At 39.5% G+C, this 17,712-nt stretch overlaps 1 protein-coding gene across 1 annotated transcript; it reads right to left on the bottom strand.

Moving 5' to 3' along the window:
* Positions 1-805: 805 nt before the first annotated feature.
* LOC140165735 (uncharacterized) lies at positions 806-16,306 on the bottom strand. The gene is made up of 10 exons (XM_072189053.1): positions 16,055-16,306; positions 11,302-11,613; positions 9,734-9,886; positions 9,077-9,241; positions 8,190-8,345; positions 6,413-6,745; positions 5,364-5,687; positions 3,277-3,442; positions 2,534-2,700; positions 806-1,561 (listed from the first exon to the last, which is right to left on the bottom strand). The coding sequence occupies exons 1-10, from the start codon at positions 16,140-16,142 to the stop codon at positions 1,002-1,004; spliced, it is 2,424 nt and encodes an 807-aa protein (XP_072045154.1). The 5' UTR covers positions 16,143-16,306; the 3' UTR covers positions 806-1,001.
* Between the last annotated feature and the right edge of the window lie 1,406 nt (positions 16,307-17,712).

Here is a 17,712-nt window from a genome sequence, read left to right as displayed (position 1 = left end):
CAGGAGATCTGTCCTTTGAAGCTAAAATAACGAGGTAAAATTTATACATAATTTACAACTTGAATATAAGAAAGATCAGGTTTGAAAAAAATTGCACTTAAATATTTAGACAGATTAAGCTGACAAGAGGAGAATGACCATTTCCGCCCCATGTGCACGACTTTTCTTGGGAAGGAAAAACGCCCAGATTTATATATTATTGGCCTTACAGGCCCAGTGCAAAAAAAATTAAAATTGTTTATAAATTGTTTAAAAGTTAAAGAAAAGTCATTAAAATTGCCATTCGGTATTTTTGAAATGAAAAATTTTGTCAACAAATTAGGAAAACAGCAGAATTGACAAAGTTGAATTCCCATTCAAAAACACTGAGACACTGAGATGATTTCTCTACTAAATCACATTCAAATACACTGAGATGATTTCTCTACTAAGTACAGAAATGGCAATTTCATGTAAAATGTCTTATTTTGTCTTTACTACACGACTTTTCGAAACTTAAGGGGTACTACACCCTCGATAAATTTGTGTCTATTTTTGCATTTTTCTCAAAACTATTAACACAGTGGTAACAAAAGTTATGTATATTATAGGGGCAAGGAATCCAATTACTACACTGGAATTTCAGTGACCCAAGACAAGCGGTTCGTTATTTATGATAAGAAATAAGGTACGCTAGGATGTACCTCGTTTCGTATCATATTATACTGAACCGCTTGTCTTGAGTCACTGAAATTTCAGTGTAGTAATTGGATTCCTTGCCCCAATAATATACATAACTTTTGTTACCAGTGTGTTATTATTTTGGAGAAAATGCACAAATAGTCACAAATTTACCACATGGGTGTAGTACCCCCTTAACCACTAGCGGGCCATGTTAGCGGGTCATGTTAGCACATCTATATGACACCAACAAAGGTGCCAAAATATGAATTTTAATGATATTTACCATCCTTAATTCCAATGAGCAAAACACATTTAAAAAAATTAAAATTAAAAGTCATCTAGTTGTTTATTTCTGGTAAGCTGTTGTGTGATGGCAGCCTCCTTGCATTAAATATATTTGGTCCCGTATTTGGCAAATCATAATTTGATGTAAATGCTGCGACTTCATATGAAGGAGGCGGTGGAAGATCACTCAAGTCTGTTGTACTGTTATAAATATCCGTGGGATAAAGTGGCGGCAAATTTGAACCACGAACTTGACTGGACGGAAAACCGTGTAGGCCGTTAGTGTCGTAATCGAAGTACTGTGGTCGGGTTGTCGCTTTTGGATAACCTATGACGTTTTGATCTTCTGATTCTGGTTCTGTGGATTGGTAAGTTGGGTTGTGATTGACAACTTGCTGCGTGGAAGCTGTGTTGTGATTGACAGCTTGTTCCTCAGTCTGTTCAGATAGTTTCCGATCACAGCAGACGACTTGACAAGTCTCAATGAGACCAACGTCGCGATTTTCTCTTTCTTTTAACTTTTTTTGTTTATCAAATATGTACAGCAGAAACAAGAATGCAAGAACTCCAAAGCCAATACCACTTATTTCTCCTCCGCTTAATCCTGAAGAATCTAAAAAGAAGGGAAGGAAAAGGAAGTTACCAACGAGGAATTGATTATCCGTTTTGACTATGTAGTCTCCTCCGCAGCCAGTTTGGTTTCGTTCCCGCCACACAATTGTATGGAAGGAGGGGAACCAGACTGGCTGCTGAGTAGACCAAAGCATATGCTTCTGTATTAAAACAGGTTTATGTATAATTGGGTCATACCTTTTTACACCAAAGATGTGCTGATTTCAAATTTGTCGGTTCTCAATCTGTATTTTGATCCCATGACTCTTAAAATGACTCATTTCTCTTTTGAGCCCAATTGTTTTTACACATGTTTTTTCCAAGTTCTGATGATTTTATATTTGAATTCCTTCCATCCATTTATTTTTATCCTTTGTTTCCATATAACATCCTAAGACCTATATATACATGATTTCGCTTTTTCGTCAGCAGCAAGCCTAGCAACAAATAATGTCGTTATGTTTTTCACGCATTTAAAGCTTCACAACAGTTAAACACGATGTAAAGTGACTTTGAAACCAGAATTGGTGCCTGACATAATGAAGTTTATTTAGAAAATTGATACAAATTGAATAGATTATGATATTTTTTTTCAAAATAAGAATTCTTTAGCTACAGGTCCGGCAATATGAAAAAATATCAAAAGAGCTATCAAAAGCACATCAAAGAAAGGGGAGGGCTTGGCAGGAAAAGTCCATTATTTTTGAGCTCAGTATATTATCTGCTTTGAAAGCATTTTGCAAGCTTTAAAATGGCACCTCATTTGTTAAGATTGATCAAGGCATTCATAAGTAAAAAAAGCATCCCAATATCTTTATCGTGAAAAGCACCTTGCGATAAAGCCCCCCCCCCTTTTGATGTGCCGAATCACATTTTATTTTATAACATCGTATTTACAAAAATCATGTTTTCAATTTAACTTAGGTACACACTCAATAGTATATATATTTGATGTCAGCCGGGTAAAGCTTACCATGCTTGTCGATTTCCCCACTACACTGAACCCCAGCAGCTTCTGAAGGTGCACAGTTATTGTTGCCCCATCCAATGTGAACGCAACTCTCGAGGGCTGACTCAGTCCCTTCACAACCAAGATCATCTAGCCAGAAATGACCAGTAGAACTTCCAAAGTAAGCATTACTGTTTGGAAATGAATTAGTAGGAAAAAATTATGCTAACATGGTAACAAATTTATTTTACGTTTATGGGCTTTGGTAACAAATTGAACCAATGTTGATGTCGATGTAGTCTACACAATAGCGGCGCCAGAATTATTTTTTTTTTGGGTGGGGGGTGGTGGGGAGTCAAAGTTGGGAGCCCTTTTCCACAGGGCTATAAAATCCACGGTATCCTGGTACCGCTGTTCCCAATAACATATATTAATATTCGTTTTTTGGGCCGGATATTGCAACAATAAGTTACGTTTGTGTGCCTTAAAAAATATTGTTGTTTTCCGAATGGCATGGGGGAGGGTAAAATTAATTTGGGAACAATATTGAAAATAATGTGCCAACGATTTTGGAATTTGGGCTAAAAAAAAGGTTGCATTTTCCATAGTGTTGGACTGTTGGTTGAGTGGCCGCACAGGGAAGAGATGCCAAGACTTTGGGAAATCCCCGCAGGCCATCCGTGGCCATCTAGGTTTCATTATCATAATTAAGGTATGTTAAAAATGTTAAAATTGCCTAAAATGAGAGATAAGAAAGGATGTCTCACCTATACGCAGCTACAACGGACCCATATCCCAGTTGTCTACACACGACTTCTGCGTCTTTATCACTCCATTCGTCATCACAAACAGCGCCCCAAGATCCTTCGTAATAAACCTCTACTCGACCTTCATATAGAGTGTCGCCATCCATCAAACGAAGAACACCATTTTCTGTGATAAAAAGAATTATTTCTCTGAAGTCTGAATATCACGAACTTGATCTATTTCAAAGAACTCAATTGACATGATTGAGATACCGTATTAACCATAGTATTTTGTCATAGTTGTGTAATTGGCGAATCGACGTCCATTTTACAAGCCAGACTGACACTAGTAAGGTATATGTGGATGAAAGCCCAATCTGGCATCCAACGGAGATGTGTAAGAGCTATTTCAGAGTTATAGTGACCAGTGGCTTCGGTACCTGATGGGTGGACTGCCCACGTCATAAGCCTTTGTTGTTTTAAGCCGCCACTTTGCATTTTAACTGATGGTTTTATCAGGCCCTGAAGGCATCGACACCCCCCCCCGATAGCCGAGGTCCTTATTGCAGAACTAAGTATTTGTACTATAAAAATCAAGAAATATTCTGGACAATGCAATCAGATAACACACTATTTATTGGGAAGAAGGATCAGAAACTGTTGACAAAAACAGTGAGGGAGGCATTATACACACTGACCAAAAGTATTGCAACATCGCTGAAAAATAGTCCATAAAATGTCCAGATGTCTTTAGAATGGTCTCCAAATGGTTTAATTGGTTTCTGTAAGGAAAATGGTTTTGTTACGGAAGAAGATTGCACGGAAGTGGTACTTGGACAAAAAGGACAGTCAAAGTTGGCCAACGTCTTGCAGGGGTTGGAAGACTTTGATATTTTAATTGCAAGGTCAAGTGGTTACTCTATAAATGACATAATGGCATTTAAACACACAATGAACTCAAAGGACAATGTTTTTACTTTTTTATGTGGTTTAAGGTTATCCAGTGCCTTATGGTGTAGCCACCTGACTTATCTTTCTTTTCTTCTGAGACCCCCAAATCTCGAAGGATCTTTGTCTTCTATGACTGGTAACTTATCCGACATATTCATGAATCTTTCTCCACCGCCATTTTGCTGATATTTTGCAGAAACAAATCAAACCATTTGGCGACCATTATATCTTGTATATCTCGAAATCTTGGACTAAAGTTTCTTCGTCTCTGCATTCAAACAGCATGAACACGGAATATCCAGCCATTGGATACGCGCATGATCTCACCACCGACACCTTCATCCCATTGATTAGTCTAATCTTACTTTAATATTTTATGCAAGGAAAATTGCCATCTACGTAATGTGAAATGGACAGGATACTGGATTAATGACCAACTTACAGTTTGCCGAATTCTGCTTTTTTTAGCGATGCTTCAATAGGTTTGGCCATTGTGTGTACATCACACATAAACTAAATAAATAGAGACCCGAGGCGGAAACTACCGAACATCTATAATAGTTCTCTCGTCATACCGTAAGATGGTAAGCAACAGCTTAACCTGTTAATAACGAATTTGTGCCGACATCTTATTTTAACTTAGATCCTTCGTCACTAAACAAACCGGCTAGGACAGATATTAGTTTTACACTAGGACCCATAACATGCTCATATATCAAGGGAACAGTTCCTAAACCCCAATACATTTGTACATTCATTGAATGACCTTTGAAGATTTTGGTACAAAAACTCATACTCTGCAACTTAAGGTAAAATTTTGCACTATGATTATGTAATTGAGGTTAGGGAGCGATCGTTATTTATGGCAGGGGGGATGGTTAAATTTAGGGGGGAACAGGAATTTTTTTTGTGGTCTTGAGGGGGGAACCTGAAATTTTTAGTTGAACCAGGAGGGGGATTGTTAAATTTTTAATGGAGAAAATTGGGAAAACAAGGGGGAACGCGAAAATTTTGAGCGGACGCGAGGGGGGAACGCGAAATTTTTTGTCGATATTTTTGCCAAAACACCCATCCCCCCCCTGCCGTAAATAACGATCGGTCCCTTATTGGACTATGCCATTGGGATGAGGCTCTCGTGGTCCATAGTGTTAGCTCACCTGTTAGTGGTTCGCAAATGACACTTTCCTTTTCACTACATTCGTGTGTTACGTGGAGACTACCAACGAAACAATCGGACAAATCAGTCTCTGTCCCTCCGCACTCAAATCCATACAGACCATACGACGCTGGACCCGGACCAAAATCTAAATTTTCTTCGTCTGTCATTAAGCCACCACTGACGCCACCATAGCCAAGCTGTCTGCATACAACGTGTCTGTTTTCGATATCCCAAGAATCGTGGCATATCGCTCTCCATATGCCGTCATAGGATATTTCCACCCTGCCTTCGTTTTCGGCGTAGCCTCCAGTAAGACGAACACCTGGATTATAAGAGAAGAGTATTAGTATTAAAATCTTTATTCTTTTGTGCAAGGCTGCAGTCACTATAAAGGTCACAAAAGACAAGTCTAAATTACCTTTGTTGGGCTCGTATGGTATTTGGAATTTTAGGGAAAAACCCTTGTGGGACGACCTCGAAAAGCTCTAATTGATCATTGCATATTTGGCTCTTTTAAATGTTTTTTCCGTGTATTTATTTTTTGGCTCTGTTTTCCCTGCATTGGCCCATGAAGTTGTTCTGCACTGGCTTGCAGTCCTGGGTTTTGTGTGCAGTAATATGACATAATACATAAGCCCATTAGCTCTCATTGCATTTTAAATATCTCAGAGGATCACCATGGTCTCAGGGCACGGGTTCGACACTCCTACAAATAGATTGTCACAACATTTACGGTAGCAACTTATACACAAATGATTTGAGAGACTATCGGGACTGCGATGAGGTGAGTCATGTGCCCGGTCATGTGACACAATTTCGACGTCTGACTTTACAGAAATCGGGTTTCATTCGACATGGAAAGTTTTTTTGTCTTGTTTTAATTGCTTGCTTCCAAACCATCGAATTTTATTTCCAGGCAACACTTAAAAACCAAACCCAAAACACCCATCACGTCGACACAAATAGGGCGTTGAACATCAAATGCTTTGTGCCTCCAAGTCTTGAAAAGCTGGCTATTGCACTACAATAATAATATGTATTACATACCTCCCCACCTATAACAAACAACCCCAACGTCATATCCATGATTGCACACATGTTTAAACAGTCCCGAGTGTTCGCATGCATACAAGCTATCTTCCTCTCCACTACACGCAACATTGTTCATTATAATATCCCCAGTTCCGTGACCAAAGGTTGATGCGTCAGTGTCGAAAGTTTCAGCTCCTTGGAATCCGGCCATCCTGCAGGCTACTCGAGTGCTGGACATGTCCCAACCATCAGAACAGACTGTGGACCAAGTGTTATTGTAGAATAATTCTACACGCCCCTTGTAAGAGGCATATGATCCAACGAGGCGGATCAATGTGTTTGGTCTTCCTGTAAATTGAAGAAATAAACATATTGGGAATATTTTTTTTTTGTTCGACCAATGGACAAGATAAGAAATTAGGAGATTGGGCTATGCATAGACTGAACGCCAAAATACCATTCTTAAAGAAGTCGTCCATGAAATGGTTTGGCCATGTTGTCCGTATGCCAAACCACTATCTCCCTCTTCAAGCCTACCAAGACAACTTCACTATCCTTAGGCCACAACCAAGTACAACACGGCGTAAGGATGCTGAACATAGGGCACGAGGCTAGGCACTCGGACTCGAGTGGAACCCAGAGTGAACGATGGTGACTCGTTTCACAGAGCAAAGGGACACACCGCCCTGTGAATCTATAAGGAAGGTAAGGCAGATACACATATCTAAGTTACCAAGTTACCAAGTTACCAGATGGGAAAATTTACCTGTGTTGGTTGCTAAGATTCGTTGACTTTTATTTCTAACCTGTGGTCTCAACACATAATTTTCGGTCGCAACTTATGATCAGGAAACGGGTAACCCATAATGTGGATAACCAGATGCTCAACAGAGCCAATCCAGGGATCAGCGAACTCTTGGACACTGTAACCCATATGGGACATTATACTCTTGGTAACTTGCATCGGTTTCCGTTGTGGTATTCATAATACCCCCTTTTCGAAATTCACTCTTTAATATGATTACAAGTTCAGAACGAGAACCGCTCCCATCCGAGAACCGCAACGCCCAGGACAGAACGTTCACTGGGGATGTGTTATCTCATTATGGAAGGGCATAGCTGGGGTGAATTGTTTATCAAGAATGGACTGCAAAACAGTCTCCCTCCAGTGCGGTAACGTTTGGTTGACATTGGTCTCCTCCATATTCATTTCGACATAATTAATTCCGAAAGATTAGGTGAGCTAATTTTACGTTTTGAGTAAAAGTTTTTAAGATTAAAATCTTCTTATGTTCAAAGTATCTTTAGCATGTTAAGTCCTAGTCCCGGCCTGGTCGAGTATCTTTAGGGCTTACGATATCTATGTAAAGTCAATGCGGATGTCGATGCGGACGCATGCGTCATGATATTGTCGATAGAGTGGAGCTTGGAAATGTATATACTAGACGGTACCCAAGGAATCTGACTTTTCTCTTTTTCGCTGATATACAATTAGTTGTGAAAAGTTCGGACCGAAATTGTAGGTACCTCATACGTGATGAGATAAAGATTTAAAAATATCCAAGAAACAGATTTAGTATAAATCACTTCATACAAGAAACAGATTAATAAGCATGTGCACTGTAAATAAAGAAATTTAAACAACACTTATTAGAGACTTCAATATTTATTTGTAATATTTTTTAAACACTGCTTAAGTGTGTACCAAAGTTAAGATATGGAAATAATTTTGTGAATAGAGGTGAGGAGTCGTCTCGCTGGTTATGAGGATCAGTGAATACATTCTTCTTACCCAAATCATACACTGCACTATATCCATAATTGCCACAGTATTGGTCATTGTCATCACCACTACACGTAGTCTGACACAAGCTGTCCGACTGTTGTGTACGTTTATAAAAAACTGCCGAAATATCCCCACAGTAACATTGAACGCCATTTTGAAGTCCTGTAAAATTAATAAGAAAAATATATAGGAGGTGTATATGGATTTCAACTGGAATAGCCCAATCGGTAAGAAGTCATCCACATTAAAACAACCCAAAAACTAAACCAGGTCGACACCATTGGCGGTCATTTACCGTGATTCCTATCACTGATGGGTATGAAGAAATGCAGTGGCTCCAGTGGAAGCCTTGAAAGCCGACAACCTATAGCTCAGTTCTTGTGTAGCCTAGTGCATTCCATGCCAATGCCTCTACGTCCCTATGTTTGGAGATTTTGAGTCAGAGCAACCTCGGACTACCGATAACCGTGAAATTATAGTTAGGTATGTCCCATTATGGGAAAATCATTGGGACACTTGATGTATCAAATTCCTGTGAATTGAACATGCGTCTGAAAATGCATGATATACGTTTCCTAGCTCATGTTATGTACTTGCTTACTCCCTCTCCCTCCCTAGAAACAATGTTGGAGCGGACATTAAGCATAACCACCTTTCACTATTTTCAGTATTCAACATTGAATGCGTGTCCCAATCTTTTCGCGCAGAATTGCAGATTAGAAGTAGAACCAGGATCAAATCGAGGGTTTAGGACCAGAAGTCCCCATCTGCAATAGCTGCTAGGTGTTATATTTTCATAAAATGCAGATATGGCCTTCTGGCTCTAATAATACAATCCCTCAATATGGTGAGGGTTATTACGGGGCTCATTTGAACTAGTGAGATTCGCTTACCTGCATACATATCAGTACCATAATTAGAGCAGGAGTCCTGGCACATTTGTAGAGTCATTCCGTACCCGCTGTATCCCCCATCTATAGGAAGTCCTCTTTCATCGGGTATGTTGTCGCTGAAGCATCCAATGTATGCTGGAATGGCTGGAAAAGAGTCACCTGTGTCTGTCACAAAATGACGTAAATGAAACCACATGTTATTTTAAAAAAATGGCCAGGTAAATACCAAAATGTTCATTTGGGAATAAAATAGTCTGGAATTGGTCATTTTTGCTCGCCTGCGTGCAATTGTTTCAGTAAATACCGACCAAACAACCTGCCCGGTTGTCCCCTTAAACCTTTCGATGCCACTGACGACATCAAATAAAAAAAAGCTGCTATTGATGGATATACCAGCAAATATATTTGGTCTGGAAAACAATGATATGACGAAGCGTATCAGTCATGTAACAAGTAACTCAGCAACTAATCATAAAACAGATATCGAAACACAACCGGTTTTACTGAATGCGCCGAATAGTGCTGAGGTTGACATGGTCCAAAACATCAAGATTGCACTGCACCACCGATAAATCCCAGCAGTGACGGTACCAGGACTTTCAGGACTCAGGAGGGAATAATTGTTCGCTAAATTTATTATAAAATCAGAACACTTACCGACGGAAACCGTCGCTTCAATTGAGTATTCACGGTGTTCAGCAGCATTATGATCAAATTGATGTATTTGATTTGCTTCTGGGGTGTCAGAAAAGTACCCGAAACTCCAGCGTACCAGGTCGTCGCCTCCAGGGGTATAGGGCAAAACGGAATCTAAAATGAAATTTGAAATTTGGTTGTGATCTTCACGATGTGGTACTAGCTTGTTAAATGGTTAAGAAGTACCCTCAGCACTCAGCAGTTTTCCCAACCGAGCGAGTGTTGTACTTGCGCCGATTTCAGAGTGTCTTCATCCTCCGTATAACCTCCAAATTTGACGGACGCACAAACTCCAAAATCTGAGGATTGGAGGTGTATAAGTGCTCTTCTTAGAGAGCACATGGCTGCAATCCTACAGCTCTGCCTAGATTATCTTTTTTACCAGCTTTTCCCGAGCACCTTTTATAATAACAAAGACAAGTAAACTGGAGTATTACTGGACACTCCTATCTCTGATAATCATGATAATTATTATTAATTGATAATTATTATGATCATTATTTCTTCAACTACATTTTCTTGTTCAATATGTCATAGTCTGCATGTAAATAAGTGTGTAATATGTATAAGGCATGGTAATTAGCATGCATTGATTCGTAGTCCGACGAGTAGGACCTGTTTTTTCTTAGTTTACCAACTATATTCAGACTCTGATCGCTCAAGAAAGATTAACCACAAAAATCCTCTAACCGCCCGCCCGAAAAAAACGCAACTGGAGGACTCCCTGCATTATTTCATCCATCGCCTGTCAAAGGTCATCACTGGTGTCAAGTTAACTTGTACGGGAATACCGGTACACCAACAACGTTTATTGTAGGACATTTTTTATGTTTTTCGGGCGGCGCGGTCACTGGACTTTCGTGATTCGTCTTTCTTGTGCCATGTGAGAAAGTGATCATAGTATACAAATATTGACTGCTATGAGGGGCATGGTTAAAATTATAGGCCCAAGGTGATCTCAAAACCATGACTATGCCCCGAGGCGTAGCCGAGGGGCATAGTCATGGTTTTGAGATCACCGCGGGCCTATTATTTTAACCATGCCCCGAATAAAAAGCAGTCAATATTTGTTTTATATACCAAATCTTAAGATTCTTGTCATCTGTTTGGTTAAAAGCATCGATTTTGGGAAGAGAAATTAATAGTTTCAATGCGAACGGCACACAGATTACAATCTGCGATTTCTGCGTGATTATAACGCGTGAAAACATGAACGCGTGCGTAATATCATTTTACGCTGGGAAAAACGCGCAGTTTGATCGTGACGCACGTGACCGGTCCATAGTTCATTTCCATGGACCGGTCCATAGTTCATTTTGCGGGCATAGTTAATTCAATGACTGCACTTTCAACCAATCAGAGGACAGGAATCTATATATGAGGTATATAATCTGAGCTGGTAACTAAGAAAAAAGGTCCTACCCGTCCGTCGGACTATTGATTCGTGGAGGTAATTTTATTTTCTGGGCTTGGGTAATTTCTTGAATTATATGCCGAAACCATAAAATATATTTTTCAAAAACCGTTACCTTCAAACGACCATCCAATGACATCACCGGGTAGCACTGTAATTTGTAACCAGTAGGGCACCTCGTACGTAACTGGTACGTCGACATCCCCTTCTGGTATATCATTAACGCCCACGACGGTAAAATAAGTATCGAACCCTGGCACGGGTCTCCAGACCATAGCACGGAATGGTGATGAGCTCCTCCCTACATATCGCCAAGAGGTGACTTTTCCGTGACAAGAAAATGGTTTACCAGGTGCAACCATTGTAAAAAAATAACTGTCAAAACTATCACGGTTGATAATCGGCCACCCCGATGAGCAGGTCGTACCTATATCAAAGAAGACAAAATGAATAATATAATGAATTGTAGCACCTGAGACTATTATACCTGATAGTCTCAGGTAGCACGTACTTGCGAGGGGACATTTGATGAAGACCTGCAACCTCGGGCCTGCAACCGGCATCCCAAAAAAGATATTGTCAATGATGTGCCAAAACATGCGTCGTACTGCACTGGAAAAGTGTCTCAAATCCGACTTCGCCGTCAGCAGTTGTTGCTTACTGCTCATTGGCCTACAATCGTAGCATGTCAGAACGGCAACGCTCCTGCATTGACTCGAAGTTAACTCCAAACGATGTGCCGCTTTGGGTAAAGCGGTTGCTGGCGCGGCCTGCAGGTGCTGGCCTGCGAACTGGAGTGATTTGATCATCAAAGCGGCAAGCGGCATGACAGTGTGAAACCAGCATGACAATATGAAAATGTTTCCTAAATGGTTGAAGGCATGCCTACGCTAACTGTAAAACACTATTGCAAAGACATGAATGTTGCAGACGGTAAAAATAGTGTATTGTCTTGTTTTTGAGTCTATTAAACTGACGCAACGTCTACGACAACTTAATCTATATTAATACATCTGAAAACTCCAAGCATGTCTTTCATAAAGTAAAATGTGTGGCAATTCCGGGGTTGCTGCTACTGCTACTGTCATGAGGATGGTCTCCTCCCAAGGAATGGTGTTGTAATGTTAATGTTAACCTCCTGAACGACCGATTGTACTCCGTCCTCTAATACCGATACAACCTATCGTACAACTAATACATTATATGTTCCAGTTTCGGTGCGAGTACCCGGTGCGAGTATCCATCTTGCGCTAGCTCAACTCACTATTAGAGTTGGTGGAGTCTGTATACGGTTGTCTCTAAGGTTATGTCATTCACTGCGACTTCAAGGCCCGACAACATCCCTGCATACTTACTGCAGGAAGAAGCGGATGTGCTGGCACCAGCATTGACCGTGTTATTCCACTCCAAGTTGAAAGTCAGCAGATGTCTCGCCGATATCTTAAAACAAGGCCATAGAGACTCAAGCTGAAGAACTATACCGTCACATGTCATTAGTCGCCATCGTTTCTAAGAATAAAGATCATGCATATGGAACACATTCCCCATCATGCCCCGTCATCTGCAATCTTGACGCACAGCTGCACATGGCCTTTTAACTGACCGGCAATTTGGCTTCAGGAAGAGACATTTGTGTGAGTCCCCTTGTGAGTCTCGGCTTCTTCTCACCATCTACAAGTGCCTTCGAGATAAAGAACAGGCTGATGCCACTTGCTTTTTAAGACTTCCTATCTGGTCGAATTCAGCATAGTTCTCTTAGAAGGGGAAAGAATTGCACGTCCATTGCTTCTTCTGACGTCCCCGAGATGACTCCCACTTTCTTTTTTCTTGATCTTCCTCAACAACCTACCAGCAGATGTTACATTTAACATACGGGTCTTTGCTGATGATGCTCTTCAGGGCGACGTCATCAGACATAGGGGAAGACATGGCAAATGACATTTAACCCAGACAAGTGCGAGGTGCTTCGAATTACCAACGACAAAAAAAACACCCTTTAATGACCAGTGCTCACAACGGATCAAAAAATTCTACAGTAGATTCTACATATCGATGAAGCTAAATATCTAGGGTTTAACCATTCATACAAATCTAAGCTGGAAGCATATAGTGTCATGTCAACAACATCTGCAAATAGATCAACAGGTCCAGGGGACTCTTCTTGCAAGGAACAGGCATCATCATCATAGGCCTCCTAATACCTATGTTCGCTGGACTTCGCCTCGCACTGCCCTGGAATTTGCAGTCTGGGACCCCATCCGAATATTCTAGTGACCCAGTTAGACATGATTTAACAAAAGAGTTACATTGGTCATGTACCTGGTTCGTTAAACGTGTCAAATCTGACTGCCAACATGCAGAGGCATACCATAAGACCATCAGTGGCAAACTCTATAGGAAAGACGTCCGCACAACAAAGTCATAATTATGTATTGTTCCTAGTCTTGTGATCATTATGCATTCCATTAAGGGGGTACTACACCCCTGGCCAATTTTTTGCCTATTTTTGCATTTTTCTCACGAATTATAGCGCATTGGTGACAAGTAAGATATGTATATTATAGGGGCAAGGACTACAACTACTGCACTGAAAATTCAGCAACTCAACGCAAGTAGTTATTGATTTATTGATCAAACATTGGTTTCCCCTCATTTTTGGCTGTAACTCCACTACTGTTGCCTGTGCTGAAATAAAATTTCCAGTGTAGCAGTTGTAGTCATTGCCCCTATAATATACATATCTTACTTGTCACCAATGCTCTATAATTTTTGAGAAAAATGCAAAAATAGACACAAAATTAGGCAGGGGTGTACCCCCTTAAGGCACACTTTTCTTCATCCATCGAGTCTAACACATGCCGCTCCATACAATACAGGCATCAGGACTTTATAGGATCTGAGTACAGGGAAGTTCACATTGATTTCACATCCCTACTGTGTATAGGAATATATCCCTACTAGTTCTCCTTGATATTCTTTGGAAGTCTTGTTCCTGCTCGCCACATTTGCTATATTGCACACAGCAGGACGGTATTGGAAGAGCATGGCTTATTATACTCGTCTTTGGTGCACAATGTTTAGGGTTCAATCCCCGGCGCGGCGGTGCACTTACTGGGGTATACACGCAAGCAGAAACTTTCAGACTTCCACTCTCCTCCACCATGCACATGGTTAGAGTTGGGTAAATAAACCGTAAGAGTACTCCTTCCTTTGGAGGAGACGTTAAGCTGTCGGTCCCGTCTATATATAGAATCACACCTATACATATATATCACAGTCAGTTTCGAAAATAGTAGGATCACATCTGATCTTTTCAGTCACGGCAGTCACCGTACTCCCTCTATTTGTTAGCTTTCAATTCGACCGTATGGCATAGTCTTGCAGGATACCACTGCAAAATCAGCATCTCCCCACGAATTCCATCACCTATGTTTGTTTCTTTGCTATGTGAATGACATGGCCAGCAGTGTCGACTGCAAGCTTCTGCTCTACGCTGATGACAGCGCTCTTTTAGTGTCTGATAAAAATCCGGGGCACATTGCAGAGAGACTTGGTAAAGAGCTTGACTCATGTAGACAGTGGCTTATAGACAATAAACTTTCTTTACACCTTGGAAAGGCTGAGTGCATGCTATTTGGTACAAAAAAAAGACTCGGGAAAGTTAATTCATTTTCTGTTTCTTGTGGTGGTCAGAAAATAACATCCTCCAAGGTTGCAAAATATTTGGGGGTGACCCTTGATGAAACACTGAATGGGGAGTCAATTGCCCAAGATATTATTAAAAAGGCTAGCGCACGGTTGAGGTTCTTGTATAGACAAGCTGGTATTTTAAACTTAACCACTCGTAAGATACTTTGCAATGCCCTTATTATGTGTTATTATGATTATACATGCTCTTCATGGTATTCCTCTCTCTCACAACATTTTAAGAACAGGCTGCAAACCATGCAAAATAAAGTTGTGCGGTTCATTTTGGATTTGGGACCTCGTGCACACATTGGTCAGGCAGAGCGGAACAAAATTGGTTTGTTGTCTGTTCATGATAGGGTGATTCAGTTGAAACTGAATCAAGTTTTTAAAATCTTCCATGAAAAAGCCCCGGTCTATCTAAGTGCCAATTTTACTCGTACAAAATCTTTGCATAACTACGGTACCATGGATAGCTCATACAATTTTGTTGTTCCTAGAAACCACGGTAATGTTAGTCACACCTTTTTTTATAGTGGCATCAAACATTGGAATTCATTACCAAATTCCATCAAACAGATCACCAATTTGACCCAATTTAAAAAACCGTCAAAAACATCTGATGGATCAAGCCATAAGAACTGAGCAAAGTTCTTTCATTAGGTATTGATGGAGTTTGATCTTTTCTTTTGGTCGTAATTTTATGTGCAATATGGGATTTGGGTGTTATTTATTTATTTTGTGCAATATTTTGGGTTCGGGAGTTATTTATTTATTTATTTATTTGGTTCTGTTGCCTGATCTGCTTGTTTCCCCATTTCTTTTTTTCTTTAAGGACCCCAATGGAAATAAGCCTCAATTTTATTGAGGCTTTTTGGGCTATCCTTGGTACTCGTCTGGTGTTTACTCCATAATCCATATATTTCGTTGCTATATATGGTATTTCATGCAATTGACCACATCTTGTATACGTATTTATAATGTTTATTTTTTTATCATATGTGCTGTAATATTTTTTATGTGAGTACTGAATAAATATGAATGAATGAATGAATGAATGTATCAGACTCAGTCGACTATATGCTTCGAACGGATTCCTACTATTTAAGACGTCAGTGGTGGGTGAATACGATAAAGTAAAAAAGAAAAATGTATGTTCTCAACCCGCGGTTCTGACTTACCTCCAAAGAGACTTCCACATCTTGTAAATAATATCAGTACTATAATATATAGCACGTTTTTAATCATTTTAATCTGGAGAGAAACCATGCACTATATTGGCCATCACCGTCTGAGAAGAACTTCAAATACCATTTTCAACGTGCAAGTCCTCTTCTTTTGTACGAAATAGATTTATATTAATTAGCCTATCTTAGAAACGGAATTTTAAGGGTATTTAAGATCTACGAAGACGGTATATGTTTAAACCGATACTATGAGTGACTCTAGCCGTGACGTAAATGGACGACTAATGAAACTGGTACATGTAGATGTTTAGTTCCAATTGCATAGTAGTGCATAACAAAAACCTAAATCAACAAAAGGTAATCGATTTTAACCTCGTGATCACAGTATATATTATTTTGTTTAACTCTTCCACAGAGCGATGATATTCGTCTTTTCTGTTATCCTCTTATCCTTAATTATTTCACAAAGTTGCTCAGAAGATGTTACTACCATGGACACGTTGGAAATAGCAAAATACTATTCTTAAAACTTGACCAAATAGATCATCAGCAACATCTTTTGAAAGTATTTTACAGGTACATTATGGTCATTTTAATTGACTGCACATCGCATATAAAAGGTTAAAACGGCAGTTTAGATCACAGACTTCGATGAAAGATCAACTAAGTTATGATTTTACCATGTTTCATCACAAAAGCACTTATCAATATCCCACTATAAACGAGGATATTAACTAAGATTTATAAAAAATTATTGATAAATCTACAATAGCTCGTCAAAATTCGGCGTTTAGCAACCTTGCAAAATATTTTGTATCTCGAGACTGTGTGATGATATATCGATCGATTGATTCGATCACATTCAGTCATTAGGCGGCGAAAAAAAGAAACCCTGTTCTACGGGCAGGCGAACCCTGAGACCATAATACCTAAAGGGCGAACCTTTCAAGTAGGGTCGGCCCTTTTTTTTTTCTTCTTCTTTTTTTTTTTTTTTTTTTGAAATGTTTTTGAAAAAAAATCACCAAAATCTGTAAATAATTTGCAATTTGAGAAAATACAAAAAAAAAATTGTTCCTGAAATTTCCGAAATTTGGGTCGGCATTCATTTGTCAGTACAGGAATTTTTTTTCCCAATTTGTTCAAAATTTGGGTCGGTCGGGCCCGTAGAACAGGGTTATCTTTTTCGTCGCCTTAGCCTTCTGCAAGGTTTTTAAAGTAACACACACTGACCGTGCAGTCTGTGATTCTTATTTAATAAGAATCAAAATAATTATATAAAAGCAAATTAAAGCATTAAAGAGGATAAACTTAAGAATCAGGAAGGGGCCAATAAGAAAACTCTACAGACGAAATAAACCTTTACATGCAAAGAAGGGATAGGAAGTCACATTTTACGTGCATGTGTTTTAAACACTTTTGTAGGCCTATTCGCTTATATATTATTTTTTTAATATAAAAAATAACATAAACAATAACGAAAAATTAATTCAATTAAATGAATTCATGAATAAAATCCGGGTAATAATAAATATCGAGTATCACCTTAAGAACCAATTACACGATTTGTCTTTTTCCACAAGAGAGCGGATGTATGTTTATCGCCCCTAAAAGAAAATGGACTGTCCTAATTTGTTTGTACCGGGGTAAGCGAA

Source organism: Amphiura filiformis, chromosome 1 (assembly GCF_039555335.1).
Source record: "Amphiura filiformis chromosome 1, Afil_fr2py, whole genome shotgun sequence".
NCBI lineage: Eukaryota > Metazoa > Echinodermata > Ophiuroidea > Amphilepidida > Amphiuridae > Amphiura > Amphiura filiformis.
The sequence above is the reverse complement of the archived record's forward strand: the minus strand, read 5'-3'. Positions and strand labels throughout refer to the sequence as shown.

Coding starts and splice junctions, on each gene's coding strand:
- LOC140165735 (XM_072189053.1), bottom strand. CDS start 16,142: ATGGTTTCTCTCCAGATTAAAATGATTAAAAACGTGCTATATATTATA. Junction 6,746..8,189: donor TAGTGCAGTGTATGATTTGG/GTAAGAAGAATG, acceptor TTCAATTTACAG/GAAGACCAAACACATTGATC. Junction 3,443..5,363: donor CATTTGCGAACCACTAACAG/GTGAGCTAACAC, acceptor TTTTTATCACAG/AAAATGGTGTTCTTCGTTTG.